General features: G+C 36.6%; 1 protein-coding gene across 20 annotated transcripts in view; it reads left to right on the top strand.

The window, feature by feature from the left end:
• szt2 (SZT2 subunit of KICSTOR complex) overlaps positions 1 to 23,812 on the top strand; it is a 174,765-nt gene that overhangs the window by 69,387 nt on the left and 81,566 nt on the right. For all 20 annotated transcript variants that reach the window (XR_012407532.1, XR_012407533.1, XM_073953541.1 and 17 more), the window contains 11 exons: positions 386 to 460; positions 550 to 688; positions 4,382 to 4,493; positions 5,184 to 5,304; positions 7,214 to 7,366; positions 9,279 to 9,381; positions 13,351 to 13,465; positions 13,814 to 13,901; positions 16,077 to 16,195; positions 18,361 to 18,525; positions 23,226 to 23,310. Coding sequence is in view for 18 of the 20 variants with exons in the window: in XM_073953541.1 (XP_073809642.1) it covers positions 386 to 460; positions 550 to 688; positions 4,382 to 4,493; positions 5,184 to 5,304; positions 7,214 to 7,366; positions 9,279 to 9,381; positions 13,351 to 13,465; positions 13,814 to 13,901; positions 16,077 to 16,195; positions 18,361 to 18,525; positions 23,226 to 23,310 (1,275 nt within the window). In the remaining 2 variants the exon portion in view is untranslated. The remainder of the gene's footprint in view (positions 1 to 385; positions 461 to 549; positions 689 to 4,381; positions 4,494 to 5,183; positions 5,305 to 7,213; positions 7,367 to 9,278; positions 9,382 to 13,350; positions 13,466 to 13,813; positions 13,902 to 16,076; positions 16,196 to 18,360; positions 18,526 to 23,225; positions 23,311 to 23,812) is intronic.

Below are 23,812 nucleotides of genomic sequence, written 5' to 3' on the forward strand. Positions count from 1 at the left end.
TTATTAATCCGGGGTCGCCACAGTGGAATGAACCGCCAACTTATCCAGCACGTTTTTACGCAGCGAATGCCCTTCCAGCCACATACCAACACTGGGAAACATCCACACACACTCATACACTACGGACAATCTAGCCTACCCAATTCACCTGTACCGCATGTCTTTGGACTGTATTTCACTTCCCTTAGAGCTGTGCTACACACAACACGGAAGGTCATTTTCAAAAACCCATGATAAGGGATATTTAAATATTAAATTAATTAAATATTATTTAACTATATATTTAATAAAGAATTATTGTATATTTAGTTTGACTAAGTTTTGATTGCTTTATGGTATGTAGTTTTAGAATAGAACTGCTAACTGTGTTTGCTGTTGTCTGCAGGCAGTGGGAAGCTGCGGCCCAGTCGAGTTCAGAGTGTGGTGTCCAGTCAGGGCAGCCTGGACTCAGACATGCTGGGTGAGACTCCACTGATTATGCGCACACTCGCTCACGCACTCATCTGTCCTCCTGCATCAACTCTCCTCCTGCATGTGTGTGTTTTTCAGGTTACGACGGTGGCAGCAGCGACTCGGAGTGTGAAGGACCCACGATGAACGAGCAGGAGAAGCAGACGCCGCTCATGCCTGATTTCTGGCTCATCATCAGGATCCATCAGGACCGGGTGCAGGTTTTCTCTCACTCCAGGTACACACTCACACACAGGCTGGCAGAATCATGTTTAAGCACTAAAACAAAACTTTTTTTTTTATTAATCAGTTTAACTCTGCTGTTATTTTGGGATTTCCGCCTGGATTTTGCCTGGCTTCCCAAATATGCCGAGCTAATGCGTTTCCCATGCTGATACACTTCCGGTGACCTGTTATCATGATTTTTTTCTATTTTATATGGTTCCTTTTAAAGCATCGATGTTGTAATGTAATTCAAATACAATCAGTTAAACAGACTTTGGCATCCATTTAGTTGCTCAAGCATATAACAAGACAAAAAGCCGTTTACTCGCACGTGCCTGTCAGAATCGGCAGGTAAGCGCAGAAGCTCCATTGAATATACTGGGGTAAAATAAATGCTCATATTATAAAGACATGGCGGGGAAATGTCATTTAATGCAGTGCTTCTTGTACAACCTGAGTCCCACTTTATATCGGATATCTCTCAGCCAGTAGAGATCGCTGATTTTTAAAGAAAGCAGACCTTAAACGCGCCGATTTTGCAATGGCATTTAGTTCGCCGGAATCGATTAACCCATGTTACTGGCAAATTAAAAGTCCTATTAGCATGCTTTGGCATATACCCTATTAGCCAGTTAAACTCTGCTGTTATTTGGGGATTTCTGCCTGGATTTTGCCTACCCAAATTTAAAAGCTTCCCAAATCCACATGCAGAGATGTAAATATATATATATATATATATATATATATATATATATATATATATATATATATATATATATATATATATATATATATATAAATTACATTTTCCCTGCCATGTCTTTATAATATGAGCATATATATATATATATATATATATATATATATATATATATATATATATATATATATATATATATATATATATATATATATATATATATATATATATATATATATATATATATATATATATAAATTACATTTTCCCTGCCATGTCTTTATAATATGAGCATATATATATATATATATATATATATATATATATATATATATATATATATATATATATATATATATATATATATATAAAAATTACATTTTCCCCGCCATGTCTTTATAATATGAGCATATATATATATATATATATATATATATATATATATATATATATATATATATATATATATATATATAAATTACATTTTCCCCGCCATGTCTTTATTATATGAGCATATATATATATATATATATATATATATATATATAAATTACATTTTCCCCGCCATGTCTTTATAATATGAGCATATATATATATATATATATATATATATATATATATATATATATATATATATATATATATATATATATATATATATATWTTAAAATACATTTTCCCCGCCATGTCTTTATAATATGAGCATATATATATATATAAATTTTTTTTTTTTTTTTTTTTACTGAAATTTAAAAGTGTACCCTTCAGGTTCTGTGTGGTCTAGCGTGCTGTAATTAATTCTGGTGGTTCCTGCACATGTTTGTAGTTATATGAAAAAATGAAATTAGCCGAGCTAATGTGTTTCCCATGCTGATACACTTCCGGTGACCTGTTATCGTGATTTTTTTCTATTTTATATGGTTCCTTTTAAAGCATCGATGTTGTAATGTAATTCAAATACAATCAGTTAAACAGACTTTGGCATCCATTTAGTTGCTCAAGCATATAACAAGACAAAAAGCCGTTTACTCGCACGTGCCTGTCAGAATCGGCAGGTAAGCGCAGAAGCTCCATTGAATATACTGGGGTAAAATAAATGCTCATATTATAAAGACATGGCGGGGAAATGTCATTTAATGCAGTGCTTCTTGTACAACCTGAGTCCCACTTTATATCGGATATCTCTCAGCCAGTAGAGATCGCTGATTTTTAAAGAAAACAGATCTTAAACGCGCCGATTTTGCAATGGCATTCAGTTCGCCGGAAACGATTAACCCATGTTACTGGCAAATTAAAAGTCCTATTAGCATGCTTTGGCATATACCCTATTAGCCAGTAAAACTCTGCTGTTATTTGGGGATTTCCGCCTGGATTTTGCCTACCCAAATTTAAAAGCTTCCCAAATCCACATGCAGAGATGTAAATATATATATATAAAATTACATTTTCCCCGCCATGTCTTTATAATATGAGCATATATATATATATATATATATATATATATATATATATATATATATATATATATATATATATATATATATATATATATATATATATATATATATTAAATTACATTTTCCCTGCCATGTCTTTATAATATGAGCATATATATATATATTAAATTACATTTTCCCCGCCATGTCTTTATAATATGAGCATATATATATATATATATATATATATATTAAATTACATTTTCCCCGCCATGTCTTTATAATATGAGCATATATATATATATATATATTAAATCACATTTTCCCCGCCATATCTTTATAATATGAGCATATATATATTAAATTACATTTTCCCCGCCATGTCTTTATAATATGAGCATATATATATATATATATTAAATCACATTTTCCCCGCCATATCTTTATAATATGAGCATATATATATATTAAATTACATTTTCCCCGCCATGTCTTTATAATATGAGCATATATATATATATATTAAATCACATTTTCCCCGCCATGTCTTTATAATATGAGCATATATATATTAAATTACATTTTCCCCGCCATGTCTTTATAATATGAGCATATATATATATATATATATATATATATATATATATTAAATTACATTTTCCCCGCCATGTCTATATAATATGAGCATATATATATATATATATATATATATATATATATATATATATATATATATATATATATATATATATATATATATATATATTAAATTACATTTTCCCCGCCATGTCTTTATAATATGAGCATATATATATATATATATATATATATATATATATATATATATATATATATATATATATATATGTATATATATATATATATATATATATATATATATATATATATATATATATATATATATATATATATATATATGTATATATATATGTATATATATATATATATATATATATATATATATATGTATATATATATATATATATATATATATATATATATATATATATATATATATATATATATATATATATATATATATATATATAATTTTTTTTTTTTTTTTTTTACTGAAATTTGAAAGTGTACCCTTTAGGTTCTGTGTGGTCTAGCGTGCTGTAATTAATTCTGGTGGTTCCTGCACATGTTTGTAGTTATATGAAAAAATGAAAATGTCTCTACCATAATCTATGCACAAGTTATTGTATTCCAACTGAAGAGAGGTGCTGTACAAGCCACAGGGAGCGATCATTGTTTTCATATTTCACTATTCTTTTGTTTGATCAAACATAATTCACTGTGTTTGGAACACGTCAGACATATAAAAGGATTACTTATGCACATCACCTCAAAAACAAAGGAGAAATGGCCCTGAAGCACACAGCATAAGGTAAGAGATGACAGCTGTCTGTGCTATCTGGGGCTGCATAGTGATCATAAATGGATTGTTTTCACTTCTGCGCCATGGAAACACCTCTTTTCTCCAGAAATGCAAACAAAACTGAGTTAAGCATTTTTCTAAAGCACTGTTCGGATGTGGTTTCTGCAGGAGTTTGCATCGAGGGAAAGAGGAGGAAGAGGAGGAGGAGATCCCCGAATACCTGCGCCTTCATCAGCTGGTGGTGCGCAGGATTGGAGAAATGTGCCGAATAGTCAACCAGGTAAAGATCATTCATCAAGTCTGGTCCACTTTTAGATTATTCTGGCCCTCTTTAGATGCAGGTTTTCTACTTTTTCAATCAGTCAGGAAGACAAAGAGAGACTCGTTTGAGAGAGAGATTGTGTGTGTGCATGTAAATGACACAGCCATATCTAATAGCTCATAGTAACACAGTTGAAGAATTATTAGCCCTCCTTGTAGATTTGAATTCTTTTATATTTTTCCTTAATTTCTGTTTAATGGAGAGATTCTTTTTCAGCACATTTCTAAATATAATAGCTTAATTTCTAATAACTGATTTCTTTTATCTTTGCCATGTCGCCTTTGCTTTTGCTTCAGTAATTTTATGTAAAGGGTTATAATGTTGTGTACATGTTTTAATTATATTTCCATTTTGTCAGTTCTTTCAAGTCTCCTGTGGACAGGTGTTGAGAATTAGCAAGTTTGCTAAAACACTTAAACAAATGCATTTGGATGTCCAGTGTAATTGTGATGTCCATGTCAAATAAATAAATAAACGATGACAGTAAATAATATTTCACTCGATGTTGTTCAGGATACCAGTGTTTAGCTTAAAGTGACATTTAAAGGCTTAACAATCTTAACTTAAGGTGTTAAAATCTATGTCAGAAATGCCAACATTGATTATGCTTGCTTATTTACTGTGAGCTGACGATTGTCTGCTCTACAGCGCCTCCTGCTGCAGGATCTGCATGACAGTCGTGTGTGCCACTCTCTCCTGGTGGCGGAGAGTGAGGAGGACATCTGGAAACATGAGTCGCTCTACCGGCCCCGGATGACCCACTCTGATGGTACTAACACTGTACACTGGAACACATATACTGTGCACTTTCTGCATGCTATATAAATGCTGTACAGCACAAGACCAACGCTGTGCCACAGTGTCAAAGCACTGGCAGAAACCTCTGATTTTCTCAGGTTTTTTTATTTATAAAAACGTTTATTACCAAAAGAGACCAAAAGTCACAGCTGTATCCACTCTGCATTTACATTTACTGGTTATTCTATAATAGATTCGTTCTTCAACTGGTAATAACCAAACACATGCACGTAAATAAGTTAACCTAATAATAATAATAATAATAATAATAGTAATGGGCGTCACGGTGGCACAAAGGGTAGCACATTGTCCTCACAACAAGAAGGTCGCTGAATCGAGCCTCGGCTGGGTCAGTAGGCATTTCTGTGTGGAGTTTGCATGTTCTCCCCATGTTGGCGTGGGTTTCCTCCGGGTGCTCCAGTTTCCCCCACAGTCCAAACACATGCGCTATAGGTGAATTGAGCAAGCCAAGTTTGCCGTAGTGTATGAGTGTGAATGGATGTTTCCCAGTGTTGGGTTGCGGCTTAATGTGCATCCGCTTCATAAAACATACTGGATAAGTTGGCGGTTCATTCCGCTGTGGCGACCCCTGATTAATAAAGGGACTAAGCCGAAAAGAAAATGACTGAATAATAATAATAATAATAATAATAATAATAATAATAATAATAATTAGTGCTAGGCAAAGAATCATCATGATCAATTGCATACAAAATAAAAGGTTGTTATGACATAATATATGCGTGTATTATATATATATATATATATATATATATATATATATATATATATATATATATATATATATATATATATATATATATAAATATATATATATATATATATATATATATATATATATATATATATATATATATATATATATATATATATATATATAATAGAAATGTATATAAAACAATTTAGTTTCATAGTTTAAAATTTACATAGACCTTTTTATAGTTTTTAATTTTTAATATAATTTGTGCCATATTCATATATATTTTAATGCTAAATATTAGTAAGATTTTCTTAAATATATGCATGCATGTGTGCATATGTATCTATATATATATAATAAATATAATGGTGGCGCAGTGGGAAGCACAATTGCCTTACACCAAGAAGGTCGATAGTTCGAGCCGCGGCTGGGCCAGTTGGCATTTCTGTGTGGAGTTTGCATGTTCTCCCCATGTTGGTGTGGGTTTCCTCCGGGTGCTCCGGTTTCTCCCACAGTCCAAACACATGTGGTATAGGGGAATTGAAAAAGCTAAATTGGCAGTAGTGTATGTGTGTGAAAGAGTGTGTATGGGTGTTTTCCAGTGTTGGTTTGCAGGCGGAAGGGCATCCCTTAAAAACAGATCTTCATCACATTCACTGACTGAGAATTTTCTGAAGAGAATTTTCCACACACCTTCAATGCGTTATGTGTATTGAATATAATCTGTTGGTATGGCTGCGTTAATATTCAATACAGAGTTAATAATGCCTGATGCTGCAGCTTTACAATGCAGCACGTTTCACACAAACGTAAACAAACACTTCTTCAGGACGAAGCCTGCGGGGAAGGTCAATTGAAGGGTGCTGGTAATGTAAGTCTGAACACTCGCCTCATTGACTGCAATTTTATAACCGCTGTTTAGCATGAATTACTGCGCTAATGTCCTAATATGGCTTATTGTTCTGCCTCAGACTGTGCAAATGAATTGGATCCGCTCGACCACAGAGATGAATGCTCAAATGCTTCATTTATATCGTACGACTTGAGGTGCTCTGCGGGCCCGTGGAGTTCAGCTAATCCTGCTAATCTCCCTTTTGTTTTGAAATTGTTAGGATGAATGTCTCGTCTTTATAATTGCACCTTTTTTTTTCCTCCTCAGACTATAATGCTGACGAGAGCTATCAGCGGCGGGATTACCTCGCCGCCACCATGCACTTCATACCGGGTTACTTCGCCTGTGACGTGGTGTGGAGCACCGTTATTTACATCCACCCGCGGCTCAAGATGGGGCCCAACATGGGTGTGTCCCGCGGTGAGTGACTCTAGAGACTTATTTACCTTTTGTTGGACACTTTCATTCATTCATTCATTTATTTTCCTTCGGCTTAGTCCCTTATTTATTAGGGCCCACCACAGTGGAATGAACCGCCAACTATTCCAGCATATGTTTTGGGTTGCAGCGGATGCCTTTCTAGCTGCAGCCCAATGCTGGAAATCATCCATACAATCTCATATTCACACACACACACACTCATACACTACGGCCAATTTGGTTCATCCAATTCCTGTATAGCGCATGTGTTTGGACTGTGGAGCACCCAGAGGAAACCCACGTCAACATGCAAACTCCACACAGAAATGCCAACTGACCCAGCTGGGACTCGAGCCAGCAACCTTCTTGATGTAAGGCAGGGGTCACCAATCTCGATCCTGGAGGGCCAGTGTCCCTGCAGGGTTTAGCTCCAACTTGCCTCAACACACCTGCCTGGGTGTTTCTAGTATACCTAGTAAGAGCTTGATTAGCTTGTTCAGGTGTGTTTGATTAGGGTTGGAGCTAAAATCTGCAGGACACCGGCCCTCCAGGAACAAGTTTGATGACCACTGATGTAAGGCAACAGTGCTAACCACTGAGCCACCGTGCCGCCTATAAATACATGTTTATTACATCAATTCCAAGAAGCAGCCAATCTATACATTAAACCACCGCAATCAATGCAGTCCACTTCACAGCGCCACCTGACACATATAGTTGTTGCTGCCAGTTTTGTTTTGCATTCTCAGTATATATTATAGATTCATCCTATTTGTGCCCATCAATGTGCTTTTTTTAAAGGGTCATGACACCCCCCACTTTTGGTTCAGGTCTACCTTAGAATTTTTTCAAAAGATGCATGATAATGGGCGTGGAGCTCCGCGAGCAAAGGGCAAGAGTGGGCGTGGCCAGCAGGGGAGAAGGAGGGAGCAAACGACTGTTGTCAGTCGGCTCACAAAATGAGACACAAACCGTGAATAGACGCGTGATTTTAGAGTTTACAAAGTTAAATGCAAAGAAACAAACAGTAAATTAATGCCCTGCTACATTTGTTATTGGTAATTTCATATACAGATAACCACAATTTATTTAATTTTAAAGATAGGCATGTTCATATAAACACTAAATGAGGACTTCTCCCTCAATCCCCTGGTCTGAATGCAGACTCTTGCCCTGCCTATTTTAACCATAAGCCCTGTTGGTAATCTGGAGGATTTAGGCAAACACAGCAGCACGGTGATGTGTCTAAATGTGAATGAACTCCTGATAAAAGACAACGTCCACCATTCTCCAATTCTCGTACTGCTCTCCTGACAAAAATACTTGCTCCACAGAAACATCTCTGCTGTATCGGCCCTGATAGCATCGCGGGGAAAAACATGCAACAAACCCGGTGGATCATGGAAACAAACACATACAACCCTTCATGAACAGCTGAATACTTACTGTGTGCCGTGGGTTTGTGTCTCACAGCTTGGCACTGGCAGGTCTGCCTTGTCTTCAGAAAGCACGTACAGTCATGAATAATTAAGAAGCCGGCTCTTCTCATAGGATAAGAAAACTCCGCTATGAATAATAATGAGAAACCGACGCATCATCTTTGCACTTGCAGTTTTGCGCTACGTCGCCGATTTTGATCCCCAAAAATCATTTTAAACCCGGAAGCTGAAGTTAGCTGACAAAATGCTCAAAATTATCCAGTTTACCCCACAATTACAGCTGACAGGTGCCAACATTGCCTTAACTGATGCTCAACACACACAATTCTGTTAACATCTCAAAAAAAGTACTCGAGGGTTTTGTGAACCTTTAACAATCATTGCAAATCAAATATTCAACCGTTCATGCACACATTGCTCGTTTATGATCTTTTATGCAAAATTTAGATGTTTTGTCTCTCTGATTCTTCCAGCTATGCAGGCTCTGCACTCCGTTCTCAACGCTTTCTGTGTGGTGAACCGCAAAAACATGTTTGTCTATCAGGAGCGCACCACTAAATCTGTGTTCTACCTCCGGTGAGTCACTGCTTCTCAATATCTGCAGATTAATAATTGACTAGTAGTAGTTTTTCAGTGGATGATGCTGATATCACTAATAAAACAAGAGAGCACACTGCTTCCAATACCGAGCTCAGAAGTTTGATTTCCATGGAATGCGTGAAATTAACTTAAAGTTTAAGTTTAAGTGCATTTTATTGAGCTATTTCTGTTTTTAAAAAAGAATGCATACTAGTATTGTGTATATATAATTTTTTTCATGGATTTGGCTTTACTTTTAATTTTGCTTAACTCAAATAAACTCATATTTAACGCAATTAATTTAACACATCACTTTAAATGAAATTATTGCATCCTTGCTTTGTAAAAATATAAATTTATAAAAACGACAGTGGGCGAGGCGGTGGCGCAGTAGGTAGTGCTGTCGCCTCACAGCAAGAAGGTCGCTGGTTCGAACCTCGCCTTAGTTGGCGTTTCTGTATGGAGTTTGTATGTTCTCCCTTCGTGTCTCCCTGCCTCCGGGTGCTCCGGTTTCCCCCACAGTTCAAAGACATGCGGTACAGGTGAATTGGGTAGGCTAAATTGTCTGTAGTGTATGAGTGTGTGTGTGAATGTGTGTGGATGTTTCCCAGAGATGGGTTGCAGCTGGAAGAGCATCCGCTGCATAAAAACTTGCTGGATAAGTTAGCAGTTCATTCCACTGTGGCGACCCCGATTTAATAAAGGGACTAAGCCGACAAGAAAATGAATGATTGAATGAAAAACGACAGTGTTTGCTAACTCTTGTGCCCGATTCACACGGGGCTTCAGCGTCAACGCTTGACAGAGGGCGTGTCTGAAGTTGGGGCTGAAGCGATCGTCACAGCAGCATCAGCCAATGAAATCTGTCAGCAATCGGATACTGTCTGAGCTGGCGTATTTGCATACAGCGATCTGATTGGCTGACGCTTCCATTGGTGCTTGAAAGGTTGAGAAAGTCCCATCTCCTGCAGCAAGCAATGCCGCTGAAGCCCCGCCGACAGACCCACAATTAAGTTCAGCAATGCTAGACATCACCCATATAAAGTGAATGGGAAGCATTGACTCTGACTTCCTGTGTGAATGTGCAATTAACGTTAGCTTACTAATATCTGTCTTCTGTGTGTTTGATTTGTTATCACTCTAATTGCAATCCTGAATTTTGTGTTAAATCAATTCAGCCCTGACATCCAAATGCATTGTCATTTTAAATAACCTCAATATTATTAAATGCCTTTAGTTAGTAGCTTATATCGTAGACAAATACCTTTTCAAGCATCTTGACCATAATTTAGCTTCTTTAATTAAAATATGTGCTCTCGAATAACTGTCGATGGGACATTTAATGCCTTTACATGCCTGATTAAATGAGCATTCAGAGAAAACAGTTGGGTTCTGGAAATAAAAACTCAATTTATTTCCTCCATAGGGAAACTGATAATTAGCAAAAACTGATAAACGATTAAAGACAGGCCTGTTGTGAGCTCTGAGGTTGCTAATCGGTTGTATATGCTCATTTCTTCACATTAATTATACTTATTTAAAAAAAAAAAAATTGTTTAATAGCAGAACTTGTGATGGAAAACTCCAGTGTGCAAAATTCCACCAATCAGAGTCGCAGATATCTTTAGCCCCACCCACTCTCATAAAGTAAAGGTGATGATGTAATGTCTCCCTGTGCTCTGTATATACTCATTTGCATAATCTAACATACACAAGTTATATGTTCTATAGATGTATCCAACAACTTTTTAATTTGATAGTTGTCTTTATATCCCTATTATATGCATTTCTCATTCTCAACTATAATTCTCAGTGTGATTTATTGCTCTTTTTTTTTAAAAGCATTTAAGATTTTTTTATTTTTTTATTTTTATTAATCCCACCACACTAGAGATGGCTTTCCATGCTTTTATAACGTCACGGTTTTACTTCTGCAATGCACTTGGCATTTCAAAATCACCAATTCTCACCTTCAGTTGGTCCAAGATGCTGCTGTTAGATTTATTTGTAATAGCAGAAAACTTGACCACATCACCACACTTCTAATGGCCCTCCATTGGCTGCCCATCCAATTCAGAATTGATTTTAATCTGTTTTTACTGGTATTTAAATACCTTAAAAATCTGGCCCAAACCTCTCTGAGGTGTTGCATTTTTACACACCTGTAAGATCTCTTAGATCAAGTGCTCAAAATTTTCTTTTAGTTCTACCGTCCAGACTGAAGCGTAGAGGGGACAGAGCTTTCTCTGTGGCGGGTTCTCGGTTATGGAACAGTTGCCCTTGAAATCAGAATGGCTCCATCACTGAGTGAAGTTTAATTTTAAACTAATTTCGAGAGAAGCATGTGCTCGTGATTGACCCAGCTGGACCACATTATCTAATCATGATCCTCCAATCAAAGGATCCCAACTCACTTTATATATCCTTATTTCCTTTCTACAACTATCTTTGTCTGGATGAAACCCCCCTCCTCCCCTTCTTCCACCTCTATCCAGAATGTGCGGCACGGTGGCCCAGTGACTAGCACTGTTGCCTTACAGCAAGAATACCAATGTCGTTGGGTCCTCGCTGGGCCATCTGGTATTTCTGTGCGGAGTTTGCATGTTCTCCCCGTGTCCGCGTGGGTTCCCTCCGGGTTCCCCGGTTTTCTCCAATTCCAAATATGCTCTATATTATAGATAAATAAGACTAAATCTTTTTTTCTAATGTCTTACTCTTAGCAAGTTTGCCTTGGCCTCAGCAGCGGGGGAGTTTGAGATCGACCTTAGCTCAGTCTCCCCTTGCGCTGCGAAAAGGGGGAGCCCTGGGCTCGAGGATCCCTTGAGCTCAGGGCTCTCTCCCTGGACAGCACCCCAAACAAGCTATGTATAAATCGTGAGCTAAGTGTGAACTCTTGAACTATTTTTAAATCATTCATAAAAACGGACCTATTTTGCATGGCTTTTTATTATTATTTTTTTAATAGTCCTTTCTACTGCCTAATATTTTAATTTATTCAGTCTTGACTTGTGTACAGCACTTTGGTCAGTCTTGTGACTGTTTTTAAATGTATTTTATGAACAAATGAACTTAAATTTGAAGTTCATAAAATATTTGTCTTTTTGTCTGGATTTTAATATGCATGTCTAAAATTTCAACAAGTTTGTAATGTGATTTATGTGATTATCAGTTTTCTTTTTTATTTAAACATTTCTATTTCTGTTTTTTCTTTAAAAGGGACCTATTATGCAAAAATGTTATTTAATATTAATAAGGGGTTTAAGCACAGTTGTGGGGCAACAATCTGTGAATATAACCAGCTTCTAATGGTAGTAATGTATTCATTCTATTTTTTATAATTCTACTTGATTAAAACAGTCTCCTAAATCCCTTTGATTGACATTCTCCCTTTGCACGTGTTATCAGAGGGGGAAAGCCCCGCTCACTAGTGACCATCTGTCCCTTATACGTTAGTCTTGTTTTTGAATCTGCCACTATGCTGACACACAGGCATTTGTAGCTCCACCCTCTTTTGAGAGAAGCACAATCTCATGTAAACAGTCACCGAAAAAGCACAATTTGTCTCAAAGCCTAAAAGGGTCAGTTCAGAAAGTTCCAAAACATTATTTATGGTGTATTTTGAGCTGAAATGCCCTAAAAAAACATTTTTAAAATCCCTATTGGAAAAATGAATGAAAAAAATGCACTCGGTATTCAGTAACATTACAATTCCTATGTATACACAACATGAATATGCCTTATTGATTGCTAGTGTACACAAAATAACTTGCACAGTATGTATCACATGGCTTTGAGCAACATGTTGAAATCATTTATCTCAAAAATAGCTCAAATCAGATGTCTTTCTGCCGCTACACACATTTAGCGGCTCCGTCTGCTTTCCCACTTTTACTGTAATCCACCAGTACTGTAAATGATGGCTAGAATGCAATTGGAAGTCTTGACCTCATCTATCCGTCTCCACAGGCTCTCCGAGACGTCTCAGGCAGGGAAGTACAGTGATTTGGATGGAAACGTGCACATGTCGCGCTCTGTCGGTCTGGCTCGCAGCCAGGAGCCGCTAGGCTCAGAGGACCTCACGGTAACATTCACATACTGTCACTTCTCATTACGCTTTCGGAAACCAGAGCCCTCAGCAGCCATTAGGGCTCCAATCCCCATCTAAAGTGAAGGATTTACCTGGCCTTATTGAAGCACTGACCTGTCCTTGTGTTCAAGTCTTCTTAGTGTTTCTTAGCAGCTAGCCACTGCTAAACATGTATAGCATTCATTGAATCCACCAAAGTCATGTAAAGAGGCTTGATTCGGTGTTGCCACCCCTCATAAGTTTCATGCCACCCTATCAAAAATTGTCTAGATCCACCCCCTGCAACAACCCATATAACTCGCCTTCATGAGATATGTGTGATCATGCATCTTGTGTTGGCAGGGATCGCGCTCGTCTCTGGAAGGCTCGAGGCCAGTTGGACTGGTGGACAAACACATTCTGCTGCTAGTTCATGGTGTAGGAACTGCAGGTAAGAGAGTCTGATGGATGTTTCTCACTTTAGAGTCTAAGGATGATAGAGAAGATGAATGAAGTGTGTTGGGTTTGAAGGGAATCAACGAATCCTTCAAATCACACGCCATACTTTTCTTTAAAGGGTCACGAAACACCAAAACGAATTTTTTGAGCTGTTGACAGTCGTATATGTGTCCCACACTGCTAAAAACACTATTAGGACACCTATATTTCACTAAAAAGTGTAAATTGGTTGTTTTTGCGTTATTTCAAGCAAATTCGCACTTCCTGTTTGAAACGAATTTTAGAAGCTGCGTCACGGACATGAGATAATAGCCTGTATTCCAGCGTCCAGACTGGACGTCTGTGCCAGAGTGAGTCTTATTACGTCTTACAGTGTGCTGCATTAATGCATGAGTAAAGCTTGGTTCAAACCAATCAGCGCGCTCTATTGTGCAACTTCATTAATATTCATTACTGTCACAGTGTTTAGACGACAGAGACGCCACGTTGTATTGGCAAAACAAGCGTGAAGTGTTGCTTTTATAGTTTGCTGCAGTGAAGTTTCGTTTTCGTTTTCTCTCAGTGAGAGCTTAGACTCACGTGTGGATTAACAGTGTACGCGAAGCTCGACAACAATAGCTTACGTGTCTAAGGAGGATTATTGTTTACCTGAGAGCTGTTCTCATCTGCAAATGCTGAGATCCGGATTCGCTTGTAGTCTCCTCTTAATAAAGACGCGGCTCTAGTTGCTGGTGATTGTTCTGTCTCTACAGATTTGGTAAGTGAGCGACCAGTGCTCTTTGTTTATTCAGTTTGTTCGTATCGAACAAACTATTGCACCGAGTGTAAACATGTTAGCACCACAACCAAACTTTAACCTCGTGTAGGATTTTCACCGCATTTAGTGACCGGAATAACACATGCGGCTTTCTGACGCTACCTGCCGTGTGCATCTAAGTTTCCGGGAAATGTTGAGTTTTTTTTCTCTCATTCGCCGTGCGGTATCAAACATTGCATGAAAAATACACACTTAGAGCAGTTCCTCGAATCAAATATCTCGTTTGTCGCGAGGGACATGAATGAATTCCCTGATTGAAAGAGCCAAACTGCAGTTAAAGTCCACCATTTAATAATTTGGCAAATAATTCGACTACAGATGTCCATGTAAACACAGTCACTTTTTTCCTGTGTGTGTGTGTGTGTGTGTGTGTGTGTGTGTGTGTGTGTGTGTGTGTGTGTGTGTGTGTGTGTGTGTGTGTGTGTGTGTGTGTGTGTGTGTGTGTGTGTGTGTGTGTGTGTGTGTGTGTGTGTGTGTGTGTGTGTGTGTGTGTATGTGTATGTGTATGTGTATGTGTATTTTGACTCTGAAACTCGCGCGTGCCCAAATAGACACTCCCACACCATCCCACTTTTATTCCTCTGACACTCCCCCCTAAACAAAGCTGGACACGCCCACTTTTCTAGCTTTTTCCAAAGTAGAGGTGTGAAAACACCCTGCTGAAACGAGGGGGTTTCATGGCCCTTTAAGGAACAATTGGTGCCCGCATTTTCTTGAGGTTTCTTGACCACTAAAACTAAAATACACTGATTTCCTGTAATGTGATTGACTGATTAGATCGTTGTTAACAATGTTTAACAGACATATCTAAATAAGACTGTTGTTTAAATATGTAGTAGCATTGCTTCAACATATACAGTAAATTCATTCATTAATGAGTGTCCAAACTTTTGTATGGGGGTGTATGCGGAGCAAGCAGCAGTTTTAGATTTAGCTGTGGAGCTGCATGTATTTCACAAGGCATTGTTTATTTATTTATCAACACAAAGGATAGTACTGATGTTTTTTTGCAGACTCTATAACAGCACCTGCAGTTCCATTAGCAGCTCACAGGAGGCGCTGTTGATCTGCATCTTTCTGTTATTAGAGTCATGAGTCATTTACTTTCTCTAAATGTGCTACTTCACCTCTAAAGTGTAGCCATAGAAGTCTTTTAAATCCATATTTGTAATTTTGCAGGAGGTTTTTTGCTTTATTAAGCATCTCTAAGGGATTTCAGCATCTGTTTAGGGAGTCTTTATATTTTTTAAATCTACGGACAATATGAACTGTGTGGCTTTCAATCTGTTGGTATTTTGCTTAATACTATCTCATATTTCTAAATGAGGGCTGATGTTCTGTTATCGGCAGGTCCAGAGATCTCGGATGAGCTGATGAAGCTCTTGAGGAAGCGTCTGGATGAAGCCACACTGGACATTATTACAGTCATGCTGGTCAGAAACTGCAAACTGACCCCTGCAGATGTGGAGGTGATTTCTCTGCCTCTGCTTCATTACATGGTGTTTCTGTATTGGAGTTGCTCGTAGCACAATTTAAGGTGATGTAGTTACTAGGGATGTAACAATATTGTAAATACCGTCATACCGCAATAGTAATTTTTTCAATATTACCGTAGGCGCATGACTCAATAAAACTATATTTCTGAGAAAAGTTTGCTCAGGCGAATGAAGCGAACGGGAGGAAGCGGGAACTACAATTCCCATCAGCCCAGGCGTGGCCATCATCCTTTGCGGTCTGTTGTCACTACAGATCCAGTAATGCGGAGATGGAGTGTGTTGCTAGTAGCGGGGAAGAAAAAGAGCTGGAAGTGATCAAACCTAAAGCGGCTTTTAAATCAGATGTGTGGAAGCATTTCAGTTTCTAAAAAGATTCGAAAAAAGAGAAAAGGTGACAGACAAAGATAAAAACAGTATGCAGGCACTGCCAGACTGTGGTGAAATATAGTCGGGGAATACGACTAATAACAGTCATGGGGTCTGCAGAACACAGCACACTTGTTAGATTGATGCAGACATTGACTTGTACCGCAAAGAGACCTCTATCTCACTCATGGCTTGTCCTCTCCAGTGGTGGAAAGACAATGCACAACGTTACCCACTGCTGTCAACCTCTCTATCCCAGAAACCTCAATCCCAAATGAGAGTTTTTTTTTTCTGTTTCAGGGGACATTGTAAATGCCCAGAGATCCCAGCTTTTACCAGATTATAGTTATATGATCCTTTTTCTTTAAAAAACCTATCTCTATCTGAGTGAGTGAGTGATTAAATGTTGAATGTGATGAGTTTTCAACAATACTAAATTAAAACTTTATTTTTTTAATATGGTTTAATAGTTTTTTGTTATTAAAATTGAAAAATTGAAGTTCCTTTTTCGAAAAGTACAGATAGATGGCTGATTTGTATGTCATTGATATGTTCAGTGCTGAGGTAAATAAACACTTTTGGCACTTTTTTCAAGTCTTTTCATTAGGCAAGGCAAGGCAAGGCAAGTTTATTTATATAGCACATTTCATACACAATGGCAATTCAAAGTGCTTTACATAAACAAGGATAAAAGAAACAAGTAAAATAAAAAAACAAAATAAAAACAAATAATAAAAATGCGTAAAAACAAAACAAAACATAAAAACAGGTAAAATGTGTTATAAAAGAATGAAGAAGAAGAGAAAAACATGATAGTGCAATAGTGCATTAGTTTTGTTTTTCCTGTAAATTATTCAATAAATACTGTACCGTGCCATCCATACCGAGGTATTATCGTTACATTCCTAGTAGTTACACATGCTACATGCACTTACTAGAGTAATTACATTTAATTGATTAATTTCCTGATTAACCCTAAACTTAACCCACAATCTAACCCCAACCATATAGTAAGTTCATAGTATAGATAGACAGACAGACAGACAGACAGACAGACGGATAGACAGATAGATAGATAGATAGATAGATAGATAGATAGATAGATAGATAGATAGATAGATAGATAGATAGATAGATAGATAGATAGATAGATAGATAGATAGATAGATAGATGGATGGATGGATGGATGGATGGATGGATGGATGGATGGATGCATGCATATACTCATGTGTGAATGTCAACAAATGTATATTATGTAATGTAGGTTACAAATCTTGAAAACAATACATTGAATATAAACATGTACAAACAATTCCAGACTGACTTATTTCAGCAGTATTAGTTGGAAAAGTTTTTAAAGAGGTAGTCAAAACTGTAGCGTATCTCACTCCATTGCTCCAGCCGGAAGTATGGATACGCAACTATCGCTCTACAGGATGTGCGTTTGACCGTCCGTTAAAATGGCCTATGACCCACTGGAGATCTCTTTTATAATTTTCTTTTTTATCTTTTATTTTTTATCACTTTTGCTTTGGATCAAAGCTTTGTGACATCGTGTTCATCTCAGACCTGAGTTGGCTTAAAGCCCTTTATCGGGGATTTTTTTTCCAAATATCACTGAAATACCAGCCACAAGTTTTTTCTCCATGCACATGGGAAGGTCAGTTTCTGTAGGCGGTCAGCGGGTCTGAGATTAATGCTCTGATAATAGACTGCAGATGTGATTTTTGTTTATTACTCATCTTTTTCTTCATTTTTCTCCTGCTCTCAGTTTATCCAGCCTCCCGGGTCTCCAGCGACGGAGGTGATGGAGTTCTGTCTGCCTCAGTACTGTGGGCCGTGGATCCAGGCGGTGGCTCACTATCTCCGGCAGAACCTGCTCATTTTTCTCCACATCCCCAAATACACTGACAGCAACATCGAGCACCACTTTAAGGTACTGCAAGTCTGATATTATTTGTTATATAGAGATGGTCACATATTTATGTAGCTTATGATATTGACTGGTTTGATTAAAAGTACAGTTATAAGCCCACCCGTAAATATTATTTTCAACACATTTCTAAACATAATAGTTTTAATAACTCATTTCTAATAGCTGATTTATTTTATCTTTGCCATGATGACTGTAAATAATATTTGACTAGATATTTTTCAAGACACTAGTATACAGATTAAAGTGACGTTTGAAGGCTTAATTAGGTTAATTAGGTTAAAGTTATGGTAATTAGGCAAGTCATTGTATAACAGTGGTTTGTTCTGTAGACTATCAAAACAACTATTGCTTAATATTAAAGGGACGAATAATATTGACCTAAAAATGGGTGTAAAAAAATTAAAACTGCTCTTATTCTAGCTGAAATAAAACGAATAAGACTTTCTCCAGAAGAAAAAATATTATAGGAAATACTGTGAAAAATTCCTGAATCTGTTCAACATCATTTGGGGAATTTTTAAAAAAGAAAACAAAATTCACAGGAGGGCAAATACATTAGAATTATGCCTGTCCATTTATTTTTTAGCTGTTTTGATAATAATATCATTTTACCTATGCAATACATTTTATGTCATTAATAATGTTATGTAATAATTATGTAATTTACTATGTAATAATAATAATAACAACATCAACATTTCTAAAACATTTTACAGAAATATTTGTTATAATTTTTTTAAGGAAGCACCAAGTTTGTGCACATTTTGCATGTCCAAAACAAATATTAAATTATTTTTCAAAAACTTATACTTTAATGCAAGCGATTTGAATAACCACACAAATTATGTATTTTTTTTTCTAACAATAATGTTTGTATGCGCATTTAGGAACATTTTATCTTGTAAATATTTACCTAAAGACACTCATTATACATCTTTTTGACTGTCTCCACCTCCTGAATTGTTACTCCAGCTTACACTCCATTATCATAATTTACATTTATTTATTTTAATATTTTTTGTTTTTCAAAGCAATCAGAACAAAACAAAAACACTTTTAAATGACAACAGAAAAGTGAAAAAGACGTACAATACAAGAACCAAGGTCACCAATCCATAATACAGTCTTATTTACATTTAGAAGATTTTGATCAGATCCTGCCATGCAAAGTTTTGCTAAACGTTATATATCAAGGATCGAAAAGCTCCAGATACAATATATATATATATATATATATATATATATATATATATATATATATATATATATATATATATATATACATACACATATACAGTTGAAGTCAAAACTATTCATCCCCTTTTGAATTTTTTATATATTTTTTTATATTTCCCAAATGATGTTTAACAGATTCAAGAAATTTTCACAGTATGTCTGATAATATTTTTTCTTCTGGAGAAAGTCTCATTTGTTTCATTTCGGCTAGAATAAAAGCAGTTATTAATTAAAAAAAAAAAAAACTTTTTAGGGACAAAATTATTAGCCCCTTTAATGTAATTATTTTTTAGATTGTCTACAGAACAAACCATCAATATACAATAACTTGCCTAATCACCTACTTAACCTAGTTAAGCCTTTAAATGTCTTTTTAAGCTGTATAGAAGTGTCTTGAAGAATATCTAGTCAAATACAATTTACTGTCATCATGGCAAAGATAAAATAAATCAGTGATAAGAGATGAGTTATTCAAACTATTAAGTTTAGAAATGTGTTGAAGAAATCTGCTCTCCGTTAAACAGAAGTTGGGGAAAAAAATAAAAAGGGGGTCTAATAATTCAGGGGGCTAATAATTCTGACCGCAACTGTATATATACTTCTCAAATTCTTTTTCCTTTTTTAAATATTTCTCAAATGATGTTTAGCAGAGCAAGGACATTTTCACAGTTTGTCTGATAATATTTTTTCTTCTGGAGAAAGTCTTATTTGTTTTATTTCGGCGAGAATAAAAGCTGTTTTTAATTTTTTAAACACCCATTTTAAAGACAAAATTATTTGCCCCTTTAAACTATATATTTTCTCGATTGTCTACAGAACAAACCATAATTATACAGTAACTTGCCTAATTACCCTAACCTGCCTAGTTATCCTGATTAACCTAGTGAAGCCTTTAAATGTCACTTTAAGCTGTATAGAAGTGTCTTAAAGAATATCTAGTCAAATTTTAATTACTCTCAGCATAGCAAAGATAAAATAAATCAGATATTAGAGATGAGTTATTAAAACTATTATGTGCAGAAATGTTACGAAAATCTTCTCACCGTTAAAGAGAAATTTTGGGAAAAATAAACTCTAATAATTCAGGGGCGCTAATAATTCTGACATTAACTGTATATGTAGTTATTCAAAAGAAGTGTATGTAACTCTACCAGTATATCTGGACAATGGCTTGTCAGACCATTATACAATGGATTGCAGAATTCGTTACTTATATATGTGTGTATATAAAAGCTGAAACAAAGTGGTTTGCAATAAGCCGTTTCTACTCTTGTGCCAGTTTGAAGTGAAGCACTACAGATAATGTGTGAGCGCAGCAGGGCTCTGCAAATGTGTTTATACTTTTATGCTCTCTGAGTGCGGTTCAGTTTAACAGGTCACAGAGAGTTCATTTAGAGAGCTCCTATAATGCACTTCTGCACTGGGAGGAAACCTATAGATGCACACTTCTGTATTTCATTTAAATGCCTCCTTTTTGGAAGCCGGTATGTGATCAGAGTTTTAATCGCACAACAATCATGATGGTTTTCTCAAATAATGGCTATAATTACAACTTGTCTGCATTTAATACCTTTTAAAACCTGGCGCAGAGCAAAGAGTTTACTGTTTGAATTGTTAAAAATATAGCCTAACATTAACTATTATTTGTCAGAATCATCCTAATCAGACCAATAACAATGAATAATTGGTTATTATGCTTGATAGCAGTATGATAAAAGTATCTCTAATAAGCTTTTTGCAGATTTATTGTCTGAATACATTAGTATGAGCTAAATCTGAGGTCATGGTTTAAAAAAAGTTGTGGAGTTTGACTACTTGTGGGTGATATGACAGGGAAAAAAGGCTATTTTAGTATTGCATTTTTTATTTTTAATACAGTGGATACAGAAAATAAATGTGTGCGCTACCCAGTTGTAAAAGCAAGAAATAATAACTTGACTTCTAGTTGATCATTTGGAAAAGTGGCAGAAGGTCGATTTTTCCTATGAATCATCTGTACATCACAAATACTGCAGAAAACCTACTGGAACCCACATTGACCCAAGATTTTCATAGAAATCAGTCAAGTTTGGTGAAGGAAAAATCATGGTTTGGGGTTACATTCAGTATGGGGGCATGAGAGAGATCTGCAACATCAACAGCCTGGGGTATTAAGACATTTGTGCTGCCCATTACATTACAAACAGGGCTTAATTTGTGCCGGAATACGCCGGATGTGGCACCTCTGAAATTGATTCGCACCTCATTTTACCGATTCCCCTGCTCAACCGCCCTCCTCCCCCGTCTGTTGTTCACTGTCACTTTCTTCAGCGACTTCCTAACCCTCTTTACTTTTGTCCGTGACAACCCCGTCGCTCCTCACTTTCATCCTCGACAGCCCTCCGCCATTCCAACGCCAAGCCCACCACCCCCTCCCCCCTTCACTTTCGTGCACATTACCTCTACATCCACGGGTAACATGCCGAATTCATTACCCTGATCTGTTCCGGGATCTCACAACACACAAATTGAGCACTGATTACAAACCACAGGAGAGGGCAAATTCCTCAGCAGGACTCAACATTAAAGTTTCTGAAAACAAGAAAGGACAAGATGTTTCAGGATTGGCCAGCCCAGCCACCAGATATGAACATTATTGAGCATGTCTGGGGTAAGATTAGGGAGGCATTGAGGATGAATCCAAATAATCTTGATGAGCTCTGTCAGTCCTGCAGGAACGCTTTCTTTGCCATTCCAGATGACTTTATTAATCAGTGATTTGAGTCATGTCAGAGATGTATGGATGCAGTCCTCCAAGCTCATGATGGAGTCAGAAACAATATTCATTCTGTCTCCACTGCAGCAGCACTTTATCTTCTATACTGGACATTATTTCTGTTCAGTGATGAGACTTTTGTCCAAGCAGAGTTGGACCTTACTGTCCTCATTAAATCATTCAAAATCAAGGCATGATCAGAGTTTATTTTGGTCAAATAAGCATAATCTAGAGGCCTTTACCTTTCATATAAGCCACTTCTGATATCAAATGATCAACTAGAAATCAACTTATTATTTGTTGCTCCTAAAACCTGGATAGGCAACAAGACTTTTATCATGTAATGTACTGGTAATGTAATGTAATGTACTGGTAATCAGGTAATATACTGTACCATACCATATCGAAAAATACCGTTCAGTGGAAACAAACCCTAATGCTGAATTTCTGTACATCGTAACCATATTGGCACCAAACTCTGTTGTTGTCATGTCATGTGACCACACAACATCAGTTTGAGAGCAGCGTAATCATTAATAACACTAGTGATTTGTATTTTATAATTTGTCACCCATGAATCACCTTCAAATGTCTATAATTGCTCAAAAGAATGAAAGCACTCGAAACAGAATAATTGCTATACTTTTAGCTGTAATTATCACTCTTTATGAATGCGTTTTCTTTGTTTCCCGCTCTTGTTCCGTCTCAGCATTATTTCCATTCAAGTAGCGAGCTGCCCGATCATGACATCTACCTGTACAATAAACCTGGAGGACAGGGCACCGGAGGCAAAGGTAAGAAGCCTTTTGTATTCTCTCAAACCAGCAAGAAAACATCCAGCTCATCTCTTGTTTTTCTCAGCTTTGATTTGGATCTCAGCGTGACTTCCTAAATCTCACTCCTGAGGTGCTGAATTACACACAGTTTGCTTGTTTATCCTGCTGTAATTATGATGTGAGGATTTCTTTCTCACTGAAATGGCTGACCGGTCAGTGATTTAGCATTTTGCTATGAAATGAGAAATCATGTTCACCTTGATATTTTGACGTAAGCTTGTTCATTTAAATGGTGTTTGTGGCATTAAAACACAGGTGTCAAACTCGGTTCCGAAAGGGCCGCAGCTCTGTACAGTTTAGTTCCAACCCTAATTAAACACACCTGATCAAACTAATTGAGTCCTTCAGGCTTGTTTGAAACCTACAGGTAAGTGTGTTGGAGCAGGGTTGGAACTAAACTGTGCAGGGCTTCGGCCCTCCAGGAATTGAGTTTGACACCCCTGCATTAAAACATCTTGCA

This window comes from Danio rerio, chromosome 6 (assembly GCF_049306965.1).
Source record: "Danio rerio strain Tuebingen ecotype United States chromosome 6, GRCz12tu, whole genome shotgun sequence".
NCBI lineage: Eukaryota > Metazoa > Chordata > Actinopteri > Cypriniformes > Danionidae > Danio > Danio rerio.